At 57.9% G+C, this 16,331-nt stretch overlaps 1 protein-coding gene across 4 annotated transcripts; it reads left to right on the top strand.

Annotated features, from left to right (window-relative positions):
- The first annotated feature begins 3,527 nt into the window (after positions 1-3,527).
- On the top strand, positions 3,528-15,949 carry TLE5 (TLE family member 5, transcriptional modulator). 4 transcript variants are annotated; one of them, XM_068919707.1, is made up of 7 exons: positions 3,528-3,656; positions 5,251-5,348; positions 7,190-7,253; positions 10,558-10,602; positions 12,433-12,495; positions 13,905-13,979; positions 14,666-15,949. In XM_068919707.1, exons 1-7 carry the CDS (start codon positions 3,630-3,632, stop codon positions 14,882-14,884), a joined length of 591 nt encoding a protein of 196 aa, XP_068775808.1. In that variant the 5' UTR covers positions 3,528-3,629; the 3' UTR covers positions 14,885-15,949. The 4 variants fall into 4 exon arrangements, with proteins under 4 accessions (XP_068775808.1, XP_068775806.1, XP_068775810.1 ...); XM_068919705.1 differs by having other exon boundaries at positions 14,663-15,949; XM_068919709.1 differs by lacking the exon at positions 12,433-12,495.
- The last annotated feature ends 382 nt before the right edge of the window (positions 15,950-16,331 follow it).

Genomic DNA, 16,331 nt, shown 5'->3' with positions numbered 1-16,331 from the left:
TGCCAAGATTATGCCATAAATTAGCGTGTTTCCTGGAAGAAAGCAAGGAGAGAAAAAACATAAAGTGGAACATTTTGTAGCCAACATAAAAGCCCATAAAGGAACGTTTCATTTTCCTCTTGGAAGGGAGCAACTGCAAGCAGCTCTGAACCCGCCCGGGGTGGACGGGCAGCGGGGCTGCGTGATGGGGACGCAGGGTGGCGGGTCCCGTGGGGACGGCGTGGCTCGGGGGTGCGGGGTGCCCGGTCCCGTCACCCGTCCCCCCCCACGGTCACGGCCCCCGGCCCTTGCCCAGGGCTGGGTCGGAGCCGCTGCCGGGTGCAGGCAGCATCGCAGGGGCAGCGCTGCCATGCTGGAGCAAAGCTTCGCGCTGACGGCCCAGCACCGTGGAAGAGTTCTTCTGCCTCATCTTTTGGGAAGTTTAATCTGCTCTTATAATGATTATTGTTGCTCGTGGAAGTTCGTAAACTGCAGGAGGAGCCTGGTCCCATTTCCATCAAGGACAAACACCTCGCGGCGCTGGCAGCACCATCCCTGGGGAAACATCTGCTCTTTCAGGTTGTTTTGTGGCAGCTTTGCTGCTTTATCTCAGCTGGAAAAAATTCCACTCCTGTTGAAAAAGGAACTGTAAGGTCTGCAGGAGCACTTGCCGCACAGGAAGGAGCAGGGGAGAGGCAAGACGAGGGCTGCGGCTCGCAGCTGGGGGGTGCGTGCGTAGCCCAGGCTGGTCGGGCAGGACAGTGGCCCGGGAGGCCTCACCCTGCCGTGCGTCTCCGCCTGCATCGCTACCAAACCTGCAGCGTCCCGGGGGCGAAAGTGGAGGGAGCAGCCACCTGCGACACGGCACGGCACGGTGCGACACAGCACGGCACGGTGTGACACGGCACGGCACGGTGCGACACGGCACAGCACGGTGTGACACGGCACGGCACGGCACGGTGTGACACGGCACGGCACGGCACGGTGCGACACAGCACGGCACGGTGTGACACGGCACGGCACGGCACGGTGTGACACGGCACGGCACGGTGCGACACGGCACGGCACAGTGTGACACGGCACGGCACGGTGCAACACGGCACGGCACGGCACAGTGCAACGGCACACAGCACGGTGTGGCCCGACACGGCACAGCACCATCCCTCAGCGCCTCCCACGGGCAAACAGTCTGCCAAACGGGAAAAACAGCCCTGCCTCGCAGTGAGGGGCCACCTCCTCCTGCGCGCACGCTCGATGGGTGGCACGGGGTAGCCGACGTCACGGCCCAGGCCTCGGCCCGCCGCGGCGATAGAAGAGGTCTGCTCTTCCGAACTTGCAGCCCACGGGAGCAGCAAGGAGGGCCTGCGCCAAAGGGGGTTTATTAAAGGGAGCAAGTTAGAACAAGATGGGAGCCGCGCCGCCCCGGCTGCCGACGCGCGGTTTGGACCACGGCGCTTGCACGCTGCACGGCCTCTTGGCGCTTAACTTACTCGCCGACGCGGTAGCTATAAAACAGCCGAGGGGAAGCAGGGCTCCGTCGAGGGGCCGCCGCGGCCCCGGCCGAGCCCCCGCGCGGCGCCCCGGCTTCGCAGGGGGCCGGGACCCCCGCTTCGCCGCCCCCGGGCTGCGGAGGCGCCGGGCCCGCCTGCGCCGCTGACAGTCCTCGGCGCGGAGCTGTCACCGCTGCCTCCAGCACGGAGACGGCGAAGGAAAAAAGCCACCGCGCCGCACGCAGGAGGTGTCACAATAACTCGGCTGCTATATTGTTCTCTTTAAAAATAAACACCGCCACAGCCCAGCCCGCGTCGCTGGAGTCATGACGTCCGGGCTTTTATTTTTAATCAGAAAGCGTGCTGATTTTTAAAGCTAGAGGCAGAGCAGCCTCTGAAGGTGGCGAGAGCTCCCCGCGCGCTCCGGCACACGAGCTCCCTCCTGCCCGCGGCCGCCGGTGGGTCCCGGCCCCGGTCCCGGCCCCGGCGCGCCGAGCAGGACGGAGCCGGGGGAACCGCCGGCAGCACCCGCGGCGGCGCCGGCTCGGCCGTGAAGCCTCGGCACGCGGCGAGCTCGGCCGGACCGGAGCCCTCGGAGCGCTCGCGCCGGCGGGCTGCACCCTGGCCGGCCCCGGCAGGAGGCACGGCCGAAAGAAAGCAAAAGGAAAACCCTGCGCAAACAAGCCCTGCTCTCCCACTCGGAGGGCGCGAACGCGGGCCAGGCGCGATGGTGCCGCCCCAGGCCCGCGGCTGGGACCGGCGCGAAGCCGAGGCGGCTGCAGGGCCTCCTCCCTCCGGCGCCCGTTTCCCCGCGCGACCGGGGAGCCGCGAGAACCGGCGCTGCTGCGCGGGCTGGGGCCCTTCCGGCCCAGGCGCTGCAGGAGGCGGGAAGTTTTGGTGCGCAGCAAAAGCTGGCGCTGCCCCGAGCACCCACACCGGCTGGCGGGACCCCAGCCCTGGCGGGACCCCCAGCTCCAGGGGACCCCAGTGCCAGCGGGACCCCCAGCTCCAGGGGACCCCAGTGCCAGTGGGACCCCCACCCCAGCAGGACCCCCAGCCCCAGTGGACCCCCAACTCCAGGGGACCCCAGCCCCAGTGGGACCCCAGCCCTGGAGGAGACCCCAGCCCCAGCGGGACCCCAGCCCCAGCAGGACCCCCAGCCCCAGGGGACCCCCAGCTCCAGGGGACCCCAGTGCCAGTGGGACCCCCACCCCAGCAGGACCCCCACCCCAGCAGGACCCCCAGCCCCAGGGGACCCCCAGCTCCAGGGGACCCCAGCCCCAGTGGGACCCCCACCCCAGCAGGACCCCCAGCCCCAGTGGACCCCCAGCTCCAGGGGACCCCAGCCCCAGCGGGACCCCAGCCCCAGCAGGACCCCCAGCCCCAGTGGACCCCCAGCTCCAGGGGACCCCAGTGCCAGCGGGACCCCCACCCCAGCAGGACCCCCAGCCCCAGCGGGACCCCCAGCCCCAGGGGATCCCAGCCCCGGGGCAGAGCCGGGCACCGCCAGCGGCCTCCGCGGGGCCTGGAGCTCGGGGCCGCCAAGGCCGGCGCCGCTCCCACGTGCCCTGCTCGGGGCTCGGGGCTGCCGGGGCCGGGGCTGAGGCCGGGGCCGGGCAGGGCAGGGCCGGGGCCGGGGCCGGGGCTGAGGCCGGGGCCGGGGCTCGGGGCTGCTGGGGCTCGGGCTGGGGCTTGGGGCTGCCAGGGCCGGGCAGGGCCGGGGCCGGGGCTCGGGGCTGCAGGGGCGGGGGCCGCCGGGGCCGGGGCCGGGGCCGGGGCTCGGGGCTGCTGGGGCCGGCGCGGCGGGGGCGGGCGCGGCGGGGGCGGGGGCGGCTCTGGGCCCGCCCGGCCCGGGGAGGCGGCGGCGGCGGCAGGTGGTGCCGAGCAGCCGCAGGACGGAGCCGGAGCCGGAGCCGGAGCCGGAGCAGCAGCCGCCATTAGACAATAGGCGCCGGCGGCGGGAGCGGCGCGGGCGAGCGGGCGGCCGGGGCGGGGCGGCCGCGGGGGCGGGGCGGCCGGGCCCGGCGCGGACAAAGGCGGCGGCGGCGGCCCAGGCCCAGGGCGCCGCGGCGGCGGCGGCAGCGGGCGGGCGGGCGGCGGCGGCGGCGGCGGCGGCAGCAGCAGCGGGCCGCTCCGTGCGGGGCCGAGCCGCAGCCTGACATGATGTTTCCACAAAGCCGGCACTCGGTACGGCGGGGCCGGGCCCGGCCGGGGGGTCTGGGGGGTCTGGGGGCGGCGCAGGGCCCGTGAAGGACGGCGGGGGGCCGGGGGTGGTGGGGGGGCTGGGGGCCGAGGGGCAGAGCTGTTGTGAGGGGGGGCTGGGGGTCCGGGGGGTGCTGGGGTCCGGGGGGGGCAGAGCTGCTGGGGGGTGCTGGGGTCCGGGGGGGGCAGAGCTGCCGGGGGGTGCTGGGGGTCCGGGGGGTGCTGGGGGTCCGGGGGGTGCTGGGGTCTGGGGGGTGCTGGGGTCCGGGGGGGGCAGAGCTGCTGGGGGGTGCTGGGGGTCCGGGGGTGCTGGGGTCCGGGGGGGGGCAGAGCTGCTGGGGGGTGCTGGGGGTCCGGGGGGTGCTGGGGGTCCGGGGGGTGCTGGGGGTCCGGGGGGGCAGAGCTGTTGTGAGGGGTGCTGGAGGTCCGGGGGGTGCTGGGGTCCGGGGGGTGCTGGGGTCCGGGGGGTGCTGGGGTCCGGGGGGTGCTGGGGGTCCGGGGGGGCAGAGCTGCCGGGGGGTGCTGGAGGTCCGGGGGGTGCTGGGGTCCGGGGGGGGGCAGAGCTGCTGGGGGGTGCTGGGGGTCCGGGGGGGCAGAGCTGCCGGGGGGGGGGGGGGCTGGGGGTCCGAGGGGACGGTGGAGCCCCGAGGGCGGTTCTGGCGAGCCGGGGCGCGGGCCAGGGCGCCCCGGGGGTGACGCGCGCCGTGTCCCAGCGGCTGCCTCTGCGCCTCCATGTTCTGGCGGAGCGGCTGCAGCGCTCCCGGCCCCGGCATCCCGCGCTCGCTCGGGGGCTCTTGCTGCAACGTCTCTCCCCCCCGCGGTGCTGGCAGGAGCCCTCGTTGCCTCCCGATCTGACTGGCTGACTGCCTCCTCGCCGCAGCGAGGAGCGAGCGGGAGGCTTTGCGGGGGGTCTCCTCCCCCTTCCCGAGCCCTGGCCCCCCATCCCTCCGCCAGGGCGTTCCGCACAGTCCTGGCTCCCGTTCGCGCGTGGGGTGTTTGTTGTTTGCAGAGATGCCCTGGTTACTGTCTCTGTGCAGTTGTTAAGGAAGGCGGCGGGTGGCTTTGTGGTTAGAGCCCTGGGACTTGTTCCCAGCTGAGGGAGAGGACAGCTTGGGGGGATGAGATGCGAGCAAGAGATGTGGGTCCCAGCCCCAGGAGGAGCTTCCTCCCGCTTCCGTTTCCCTGTCTGTAGTGCAAGGTGACTGTGGAGATAAAACCTGGAAAAGGGACCCTGGCCAAACTTCTGCGTCCGAGTTCCCACAGGTGACCTTGGGCATGTCCCCCTGGCCTGACCATGCTGTTTCCCCAGGAGGGCCCTTGGGGGTGTCACCTCCTTCTCTGTCTCCTCGTGGCAGCTTCCGTCCTGCTTTTAAAATGATCTGTGCTCCTGGTTAGATGTACCGCTGAAAAAGCAAATCTGTGCTTTAGTGTCTGTGGGATGCGTGGTGGGATCAGGCCAGCACAGGCACCTCTAGGTAGCTGAGAAGGAAACTGTGCTCGTGGGAAGGAGCATGTGTTGGCTTCCCTTCCCACCCCTGCATTTGCTCAGTGCCCAGCGCTCTTTCATGTGTTGTTCAAGGGCTCCTCTCACCTGCCACAACAGCTGAAGTTCACAACCTCTGACTCCTGCGACCGGATCAAAGATGAGTTCCAGCTCCTGCAGGCCCAGTATCACAGGTGGGTGCTCCTGTGTGTCACAGGTCCCAGTGTCCTCCACACTTTTGTCTTGGGACAGGGAACTCTGAGCATTGCTCTCCATAGAGCTAAGAACCATTAGAAGCGCCCACGGGTGCCTGTACCCTGGGTAGTGCCGTCCTGGGCGCTGGTTGGTGGGATATACCCTGCAGGAACTTGATGACCTGTGTCAGGTCATCAAGGACCCCCCTCCCCTCACCTTCTGGGGGGACTTTCTCCACAAGAGAGGAGGAGCTTGCTGCGCCCATCCTGGGCTCCCCAGGGACAACTGCACTGAGTGCTCAGCAGATTTACTGCTGGGCTGACAAGCAGTGGCAAGACGTAGAAGAATCACTTTGATTCTTCTGCTCCATTGCCTTGCAGTGTGGACCGAACTGGAACACTAAGGGAGGGACTTGATCGTACAGCTCGGGTCATGTTTGTCTAAAATGGGACCTCAGGGAAGGGATTAATCATGTCCGCTTAGGAGCCTAGAGAGGAGAATGTTCAATCTTCCCTCTCCAGCCAAGGACTTCCCTCTGTGTGTTGCTCAGCCAGGACTGCACAGAGGCTTGCCAGGCCTCCCATGTCTTGCTGGGAGTTTCTCCTCGGTTCTTCTCGCTGGCTGCCATTCTTGGATTACAAATGCTGCAGGGAGCACTTAAATCCAAATGCTTCCGCTTTTGTGCATGTGAGAGTGGAAATACTTCTGCTGACCTGAAAGTTGGCTTGTGATGGTTTGTTGCTTTTTGTGTGTGTGTTTATTTAAGAAACACAAAACTCTGAGCTTAAATCAACTCAGTGATGCCCTCTGTCATGGTCTAGCAGGCCTCTAGACCTGGTTGTAGCATGTGCCTCTGTGGCCACGGTGCTATGGCAGTTTGTGTAGCCCTGCTGTGCCTTTATGTACCTTTCACCTTGGCCTGGGCTCTGCCAGACAACTGGGTCATAGGTTTGTAGTCATGTCATTCTGGCAGAAGGCAATCAGAGTAACAGCTTAGAAATGGCTATTTCCTGGATTCCCTCCGCCTCTGAGCAGTGCCAGTGATGGAACAGGAAGCCTCAAGAAATATGTCCACTGGAAGGGAGGCTTTCCCCCCCGCCACCGCACTTGGACGTAATCTGCTAGAAGAGAAACAGGTTTTGTGTAGGTGAAGCTGTTTCTTGTTTGAAACATAAAACCACAGCGCATGCAGGCTGCGGTTGCTTGGCTGGGGAGTTGGAGCTCCATAAAACACTGGGAGCAGCAGCATTTTCTCTTAAGGGTGTGAAGAACCTAGTGGAGAGAAAATCCTTTCTTCTGGAGGGGTATGCTGCACTTGGGCCTCCCCTTCATCATCTGGAAAAGGATGTGGCTTTATTTTTTAAGTTGTATAAAGCACTTCTAGAGCTTGCAAGCAGGCCCACGCTAGAAACTTTCCCCTCCTGCCAGCGATCAACTGAGGAAAGGCAAGCCCCTCCTTGAGCAGTGACTGCTGCTTCTGTCCAGCCTCTCTTCTTCCCTATAAAAGGATTGCTACGGCAAGATTTGTCTGGTGGGCACGTCACTGTCCGAATGGCTCATTGGTGGACAGCCTTGTGCTGCCAGCATCTCTTTAATGGTAATCCTGTATTTTGGTAGGACTCTGAGAAAGAGCTTTGTTGAGGTAGCTGCTGTACAAACACAACATGACCAAAGCTCGGACCTGCCCTTTAGTGCTTGAATGGTGGCATTTGAGAAGCCAGACTGGGGATGGGGCTGTTAGGTGCTGCACAGAAAACACAGGAAGCAGCTGTTCCCTGCTCTGCGATGATCGACTTTGTTACCTCCTGTTTGGTTTTCTTACTGTTTTCTGGCTTTTCAGCTTGAAGTTGGAATGTGACAAACTAGCCAGCGAGAAATCAGAGATGCAGCGTCACTACGTCATGGTAAGAACCTGTCCTGGCAGCAGAAAATGTGTGGGTGGCACGGGTGGGGACTGAACAGCGGAGCAGGTGCTCGTGCCTGGGTTTTGTTTGGCAGAGAGCTTTTGCCCCATGGAACAGCAGATCTGTAGGCAAGGTTGGTGTCGACTTTTCTGCAAGCAGGGCTATTTTGGTATTTCGTGTTGTCCACATGCAGTGGATTGTTGAAATGCAGGGAACTGGCAGAGAAGTGTTGGACATAGAAAACTGATGGGCCTAGTTACTGCTTGATTGGTGGTGATGGGGGTCTGCCTCTGCAGTCCTGTGTTCCTGTGGCAGCTGAGACTGAAAGAAATACTCATTCCATGCCCCTACATTGACTGCCTGTGAAAGAGTGAGACCTGGCTCAAGCCAGTACAGCCGAGCGTGGAGCCTGTGCCCTGAGACCAGGAGCATTGAGAGGTACTTGAGAGTGCAAAAAGTCAGGCAGGGATGGTAGAGCTGCTGTGGGATAGTGCTGTAGCTGAGCCAATTGGCAATGAAGCATGAAGAACCAAATTTACTTGAGAGAGGATGTGCAGGGCAGAGTAGCCTGTGCAACTGGTGCTGGAGCCTGTGACAGAACCTGCCCCAACAGCTTTAGTATAACAGACAGCGGGAGGAATAGGTGTGTGGGGTCCTGTGGAGCAGAGCAAGATTGTCAGGGTGCTTGGGGATCTCCTAGCTGTACAGGAATCATCCTGGTGATATTTTAACACTTGCAGAGTGGTAAAGGGGGTTATCAGAGCTGGTGCCTGGCAAGTGCCCTTGTTCTGCAAGCTGCAGGCAGAAGAACCTTGCCAGCCTTTAACTGACCCCTGGAGAAGCAGAGGCGGCTCCCCTCTGAAGAAGGCAAAGAACAGAGAGAGATTGAGGAGGGCTGGACAGTGCTTGAGGCTTAAATGCTGCTGAGATAAAGACAATCTGGTGATTTCAGCCCTGTCTAGGAGTCAGGATCTTTGGCCCTGCCACTGACTCACTGCATGACCTTGCTCTCTGTGCCTTGAGGAAAGTGACAGCTCTTATATACCTGAGAAAGAGCTGTGAGGTACCAATGGGGTGATGTTTGGAAACTCTGGGAGATGCCCTGCTGGGAAGACAGAGAGTCATGGCAAGTGACAGATGAAGCTGTGCTTTGAGCAGTTGCAAAGCTGAGAAACCACATAAGGCTGATGGGAGCTGGAAGCAGGAATTAGCTGCCGTGCAAAAGTTCAGGCCTTCTGCACGTTCCCTTGACCCCAACAGCCTCGCAGAGCCACAGTACAAAGAGCTGGCACTTCTAGTCTGTGGTGTGCATGTGTGTCCCAGCACAAAGTGTGCAAAGCCCAGGGCGATGCCTGGGAAAGGTGTGAGAAGTGGTGCCACATGTAGGCTGCAGGCTTAACTGGAGCTCTCTAAAGAAAGAAATCCTCTAGGAAACACTTAGCCATATTCTTGTAGGTAGGATGACAGTTTGGCTTCCAGGTAGTGCCTCTGTCATTCCACCCATGCAAGAGCCCCTTGTAGCACAGGTGAGGGATGCAGGGCCAGGCAGTGGTCTGTTGCTTTTCTATCAAGGAGTTAACAGGAGTTTGTGATGCTGTCCATAAAGATGAGCTGGTGCCAGCCTGCCAACTGCTGCACCTGCCCTGGAAGGAAGAGATAAGATGTAGAAATTAATACAGCAGCTCTTCAGAGAAGAGTTATGAATTTGAAATGAGAAATAACAGAGCTGGCCCCTGCTTTCTCCTGTCCATACTCCTGCGCTGTCTGTGTGTCCAGACTCCTAGGCTACAGTGAGCAGGGCATGCTTGGGGTGGGGGCAAAGGAGAATAGGTCCCTAGTTTCATTGTATGGGAATGGGGAAGCCAGGCTTTTAATTGTGTCCCCATTCTCACTGCTAAATGATCTCTTCCTGGGCCCTGCAGCCTGCATGGAAACTCATTTCCAGGTGCGGCTGGGTGAGATTCTCCCCCCTCCTCCCCCCTTGATGCTGACAGTCGCCAGAATTGATTCAGGTTACTGTCAGCTGAACCGGCAGGGCTGGGAGGGAGGCTCTTCCTAATCACGCAGAGCTCCAGGCTTCACAGGGTCCTACTGTCCTACCAGCCTGCAAGCATGCAGCAGCTCCTGCCCTAGAGATTTTGGCTGTGTTGCTCCGAGCTGGATTCGCACAGAGCTGCTGTCGCTCCCGACCAGCAGCAAGTCGCAGGAAGTGAAGAGGAGGGTTTCTGTGAATGTTCGAAGCTGTTGCAGCTGCTCAGATTTTTGAATAAGAAACAATTAGCAGCTCAGGGGTCAAGTTCCCACTTCCTGCTCCAGTCTTCAGAATGCAAAGAAACCTTGAGAACCAGCAGTGGCGTTAAATCAGACTGAAATAATGGTGATACCAAACTGGGCGCTTCTCAGACTTGTGGAGTCGGTACCAAAATCCCAAGGACACAATCTTCTCTTCTTTGAATTAAATGAGTGCAGAAGTGGATTTTCTTTCTCTTTGGAAGAGTCAGGATTCCAGCCTGCAAGCTGAGGGAGACTTACTTCTAAACTCTCAAACATCAGCCTTAAAACAGCTTCTTCGAGGGGGTCAGGAATTAGCTTCTCCTGCCAATAGATTGCTTTATAGCTGTCTGTTGCTGTGGGGGTGGGTTTTTGTTTGTTTTTTATTGTTTTTTCTTTTCTTTTTCTTTTTTTCTTTTTTTTTTTTTTTACACAGCTTCTTCCCAAACAGCTGAAGCTGTGTGCAGCTGGATGTGTTACTTGCTAGATGAAGCCCAGTTGTGATCTCTTCCATTCACTGCAGAACCAGCCATGTGGGCTTTGGGATATGAGCCAGGCAAAGTTTGTAGAGTCAAGCTGCCTCTCTTTTGGCCATGGACATAGTTAGGAGAAGTTCTTGGAGCCCTGAGTCCTTTCTTGGGTTTGAAGCAGTGGTGCTCACCTTGATTTAGAGCGCCAGAAGGTGTCTGGGTGGGGTATTGGATGAGGCCCGGTTGGCAAGTTTTCTGTTTTCCATCTGAAACAGTGCTAGGCTGGAGCTAGGTGGGCAGAGAGACCCTGGATTTGGATATTTCTGCCTTAGACCTGGAGAAGATCTGTGTCTGCATTTGTGTTTGCCTCCTGCTGTGTTTGTTTGTCTGGGAGCAGGCTTCTTCTCTTCCCTCTATCCTTGCCCAGTTTTTGTAGAAAGCTGTTAGAAAAACTTCAGCAGTTTTCAGTACTGGTTCATGGAGTGTCTTTACCTTGTACAGACTTGACTCATTTTATATATATATATATTTTTTTTTAAATTCTCTTTTCCCCTGCTCTACAGTATTACGAGATGTCCTATGGGCTGAATATCGAAATGCACAAACAGGTAGGAGGGGCATTTCCAAGAGCTCTAGTTCCTGGGGAGGGTGGGTTGTCTGCTGTGTTTTGCCCTGTCACTTTGGTGGCATTTCAGGAACTAGAAATGCCACGAGCCTGTAAAATGCTGAAGCTTCTTTTGGGTTTGCTAGCTCCTGGGTGGTGGAGGAGGTTCACTTTCTCTCTCTTTCTCCCTCTCTTTCTCTCTCTTGTTTTGTTTTTCTCAGACCTTAAAAAATATTTCCCTGTTGGGAGGAAAAATAATTGCCCTGGCAAAAGGCTGCCCTTGCAAACCCTTTTGAAACACAGGGATCCCTCCTCACCTTTAGAGATCATGCTGGCAGCAATTCTGTGCTGCAGGTACACTTTGATCTTCCCCTGGGACCTGAACAGGTATTTAAGCCCTGGACAAGATTGTGCAGGGAAGGTGCCAGAGTTGTCATGTCAGAATCCATAAACATGAGTCCAGAGCGGAGGGCAGGAAATGACTGTCGGGGTCTCTCCCAGACCTGTTTCCCAGGCCCCTGGCAAGCTTGTAGATGTGCTGCCTTCTTTAATGTCCAGGAAGAGTTTTCATGACTGCCTGTATGTGAGAATGCCTTTGGCCTTTCCCCAGCCACCCCCCCCCCATCCTCTCACAGATCAGACAGCATTTCTCTTGAACCGTGATTAGATAACTTGTTTGCAGAACTTCTAAAAAAGCCTCCCTGTGAGGAGACTCTGTTGCAGCCTGGATAAGTTTATTCATTACCATCGCTAGTGGTTAAGTTGTTAATAACCCCCAGTAGCTAATTACCTGCACTGTTAACAACGTGAGTCTCCTCTGAGTCTGACTCTAGCTGGCTTCATCTTCCAGTCACAAAGTCATCTGTACGTTTCTCAGCTCAGTTATAAGCCCTTCAGCACACTTCTGCTCCCTACGAAGGTACTTAAAGCCTGTGATCCAGTCACCCTCTTAGATAAGCCAGTGATCCTGGCTTCCCTGGGAAAACCTGCCTGCTCGCAAAAAGATTTGAGCCATGAATCCTCACTGCACTCCTATGAATTCACTCCCATCCTGTGCCACTTCTTACTTGTGCTGGTTGGGGCCTCTCGCCAGTTTTGATGCATGCCTAAACCCTTCAGGTCTGTATTTCTTCTAATTCTGTTGGAAAGTGATTTGCAAAGGGCTGATAGCTTCACTCTTTACTAGGAGAAAAGCATTCAAAACCTCACACGTTTGCCACCTGCTTGCGTGGGGTTAGTGAAGAAGCTGCCCCCATCTTTGCAGTCTGCTTGAATGGTTTCTGTCCTGCCAGCTCAGCTGCAGGGAAGTGGGCAGCGGACGAATTCTCTGGATTTGGGGAGGGGAGTGGAGGAGGAGAGTCCAAGGAGACTCCAAGCAGCCACCGTTTCTGAGGGAAGAACGAGGGTTCCAGCAGCAGCACAAGCGTCTGTGTCCGCAAGCTGAACATAATTCAACACGTCCCCACCTGAGTCTATAATAAATTTTATCTCTGGTTGCCCCTGACTTCATTAAATGAATACTGGAAACGCTGAGAGGGAAAAGAATATTGAAAACTTGCTCTGTGCAGTCAGCAGCATTGATTTATTTAACTATTTGGGGAGGGGCCTTAGGGGCAAAATCCCCCTTGCCTCCCCCGTCAACACACACAAGGATGCTGCCAGGCTTTTCCAGGTGTACTTGTGAATTTTATTAGGCCACTCTGGAGCTGGGGGCCCTGCCTCACGAAGGGGGGAAGCTGGGATAGCTCGTGCTCAGGATGGTCAGTCCAGTGCTAACTCCGGTCTCATCTGATGTCTTTCCTTTCTGGTTTTTTTTTCCCCCTCCATGTTCCAGGCTGAAATTGTCAAGAGGTTAAATGGGATTTGTGCTCAGGTCCTGCCCTACCTTTCGCAAGAGGTAACTCCCCCTGGTTCTTACTCAACCCTGAATCAGGGAGTGCTTTGGTGACAAAGGGATGGAGGCCCCTGTTCCCTCTGTGAGGCCAGGTACCTTTGGACATCCAGCCTGGGCACTCTACACATAGGCTCTTCCCAACCAGCTCCTCACCCAGGGCACAGGAGGCCTGGAAAACTTTGTCGCTTGCTCTAAGCTCCTGCATGGGGATGAGCTCTTAAAAGAGAAGCCTGGCTTAGAGTCTTTAAAGCAGCCCTCCCCCAAACCCTTGGGTTATGGCTGATATGTCCGTCCTGTCCTCCTTTGTTGGGAAGCTGTGGACAAAGATGGGCTCTGTTCTCTCACTGCTCCCATGATTCCTGAGTCATCGGCCACTTCTGTGAGGGGTGGTGGGAGCTTCGGGCAGCTAATTGGGGGAGGGAGTGTATTTAAAAAATACCTCCATATGGCTCCTCCTTGAGATCTAGTTCCTCTGCCTCATTAATTAATGCAGCTGATGTGCTCCTCCTACTCCCCTGAGAGATTAATTGGGAGTGCTCAAGGGAGGGGAGGGAGATGCTGCCTGAGGCAGGAGGATGATGAAGCACCTTTAGTGCAGTATCTGTCCATCTCCCCACAGCACCTCTCCGAGACCGTGAACTCCAACACCCTTTTCATGGCTGGGTGTTTTTTTTTTTTTTTTTTTTGGGGGGGGGGAGGGGGGTCAGGATTAGTTGTATTGTGGAGGCTGTGTTTCTTGGTCTGGATTAGCTGTGGGGTTGGGGGGACAGGCTGTATTCCTCCCCTACACCCGCTCAAAGGGAAGACAAAGTAGCTTCCTGATCAGATCAGAGCTGGCTAATAACTAAGCCACAACTAAGCTCTTTGCATCTTAATGCAACTCCTTCCCCCTCTGCAACCCTGTCCTCCTGCCAAGATGGAAAGAAAAATCCACTTGCTGGAGTGAAATGGGCAGACCTAGTGTTTGGAGACCTTGTGCTATCAGGGAAGCAAACACAGGCATCCTTTATTTCTTAAAGTACGTGATACAGCTGTTTTTCCTACCGGTGTTTGGAGCAGCCGTGTTCGACTCCTCCACAGGAGCATCATCCAGCCGCTCCAGATCGGGACTCAGGACATGTCCCAAGGACTGAGGAGCTCCTCAAGAGTGTCTGATTTTAGTGTTTTGTTTGTTTGTTTTAAGGGGGTATCTCATTTTTGAGGCCTTTAGAGCCCTTTGGTCAAGGACTGCTGGGCCTTTCCAGCTGCCAGCATGTACAGAACAGGATGAGGATGGGAAATGAGAGGGGACCTGCTTAACCCTTTGGGTGGAGACCTGGAATGAGACAATTTTGTCTCCTTCCCTGCCTCGGTCTGCTCTTCGCTACCACAGATCAAAATGACTCTTAACTCCTCTGTTCTCTCCACGCCAGCATCAGCAGCAAGTCCTGGGAGCCATTGAGCGAGCCAAGCAGGTGACAGCACCAGAACTGAACTCCATCATCCGTGTACGTGGTGCATGTTTAGTTTGGGTTAGGAGGGAGAGGCATCCATGCCTTTGGACTCTGAGGCAGAGGCAAGCAGGGGAGTCATGACACACAGAGGTGCCCAGCGTGCTGAGAGCAGGCTGCTCTATGTACACTGCTGTAACCCTGCCAAGATGAGGCTGCGGATGCTGTGCTGAGCTGGCTCCAGCTTCATGGGGTTGGTTTTGGCCAGGCTTGTTTTAAGGTGGGCGTGGGGTTGCATGGATTCCTGCTCTGTCCCATCTGGGTGTGAGGAGAGGAGTTATGGTTTTTGAGCAGGAACCGCAGCAGCTCCCTTGAATGAAAACACCATCTGTTCTGGGTTGAGGTCAGGAAGGGGTTTAACCGCATCCTTGGGGCATGCCAAAGCCTGGGGCCAGATGCCCTGTGGGCTGGGGGCTGCATGTCATGTTAGGGACCTGCTGTCAAGCATTCTCTTGAGGCTGTCACAGCCCAAGGAGTTTGGACTCTTCCTTAAAACCTCAGCCTGTGGTGCTCTCCAGGACTCTGCCTCGAGGTCCCCGGTTTGAGCTTGGTTGCTGGCACAGTATGCCTGCCCAGGCAGCCTGGGGCCTTGAGTTGAGGGAGGGTGAATTAGAGTCTGAGTGCACTGAAAATGACAATATCCCTCTCCTATCTTCCCATCTGTCCGTCGTTCTCTACAGCAGCAGCTTCAAGCTCACCAGCTCTCGCAGCTTCAGGCCCTTGCTCTGCCTCTGACTCCGCTCCCCGTGGGCCTCCAGCCCCCATCCCTCCCCGCTGTCAGCGCCGGCACGGGGCTCCTCTCGCTCTCGGCCCTGGGCTCCCAAGCTCACCTCTCCAAGGAGGACAAGAACGGCCATGACGGAGATGCCCACCAAGATGATGACGGGGAGAAATCTGATTAGAGTGAATAGAGGGGATGGGGGGAGGGGGCTGTTGGGGGGTGGGAGGGGATGGGTTCAATGCAAGATGCAGTATCTCTCTCTAGTTGCTGTGCAGCAGAATTGTGGGGGCTTGTGTTTGGTGGCAGCTTGCCAGGTCTGTTCCCATGGGCAGCAGCGCCTGGGGGGTGCCCCCACTGTCGTCCCTGCAGATGGGCCGCTCCGCAGCAATAAAAGCGCCATAGCAGTAACCATGTGGCCGATCGTGTTCTCCCTGTGCCCAGCCTGGCTTCCCCATCCCCGCTCCTGCTCCGTCGCAGAGCCGAGCCAGAGCCTGGCTCGCGCTGCTCTGGGGCCGCTCGGCAGTCTTGGCTCCTCGGGTACCGCAAGGCTCCCTTCCACCTGCCCCACTTGGTATTTAAAGATGACCCTTGATCCTAACGGTTTCTGCACAACTCCTTGCTGGGATTTCCCCCCCTCCCAAGCCACCTCCTCCTCCTCCCGAACGCTCTTGATCTCTTTGCATCTCCCTGATTCTGGTCCTGTCCTCCCCCACATCCCTCCTGCACTAATACCAGGCCGGCACCTTGCTGTTCTGCATGTATCTGTTTTTAACCAGTCCTGCAGCACCGGAATAGTACAATGCTCTCTGGCTGCCAGGTTTCTTTTCCTCGCGCTGCTCCTTGACCTAGGGCTGGAGGGGGAGTCCCTGCCACCCGCTCCCCTGTGGCATAGCACCCGCCCTCCTGGGGGTGCGGGAGGCGAGGAGAGGACTGGGGCAAAGGAGGAGGCAGAGCGCGTGACAGCCTTTCTTGGTCCTCCCCCTTCCTGTGCCCCCACCCCCATGTAGAGGATACAGCAGCTTTCTCTGTTCTTATTTCCGTGCGCTAGCGTGTCTTCTAAAAAAACAAAAATGGAACAAAAAAAGAATACAATTAAATAATCTGGTGTTTGTATATAGTCCTTTAGAGAGATCTTGTTTTGCTTTTTGTGTTTAATCACTTGACCTATAATAAGAGGAACTGAAAATGCTGTATCGAGGACGTACAAGCTGTGCCTTTCAAATAAAGAAATAAGAAGGTTGGTTAAGACCGTGACTTTCTGTCTGCTTTCTTGGGCCTTTCGGATGACTTGCATTCCTCCTTCCCATCCTCCTCCTCCCCTTCTCCCCCCCCCAACCCCAAAAGGAAAATGGGGAATAGCTGGGGAAGAACATATGGATTTGCTGACTAATGTGTTTTACTGTCCCCTGCCTCAGTTTCCCCATGTGCTCTGTCACCTGCTCTCAGCAGGCTCTGGAAAAGCTGCCTCCCCCCCATCATCCCGCTGTGTGCAGCCAAAAACTGCGTCTGCTCTACCTGGTTCAGCTGAAGCTAAATGCAATGAGCTCCCCTGTCCAGGACAACTGCATCTGCTCCGTGGGGGTCTTTCCAAGCTGCGCTGGGCTGTGAGCTGGGAGGGCGGAGGTTAA

This window comes from Struthio camelus, chromosome 26 (assembly GCF_040807025.1).
Source record: "Struthio camelus isolate bStrCam1 chromosome 26, bStrCam1.hap1, whole genome shotgun sequence".
In the NCBI taxonomy this organism is placed as follows: Eukaryota; Metazoa; Chordata; class Aves; order Struthioniformes; family Struthionidae; genus Struthio; species Struthio camelus.
The sequence above is the reverse complement of the archived record's forward strand: the minus strand, read 5'-3'. Positions and strand labels throughout refer to the sequence as shown.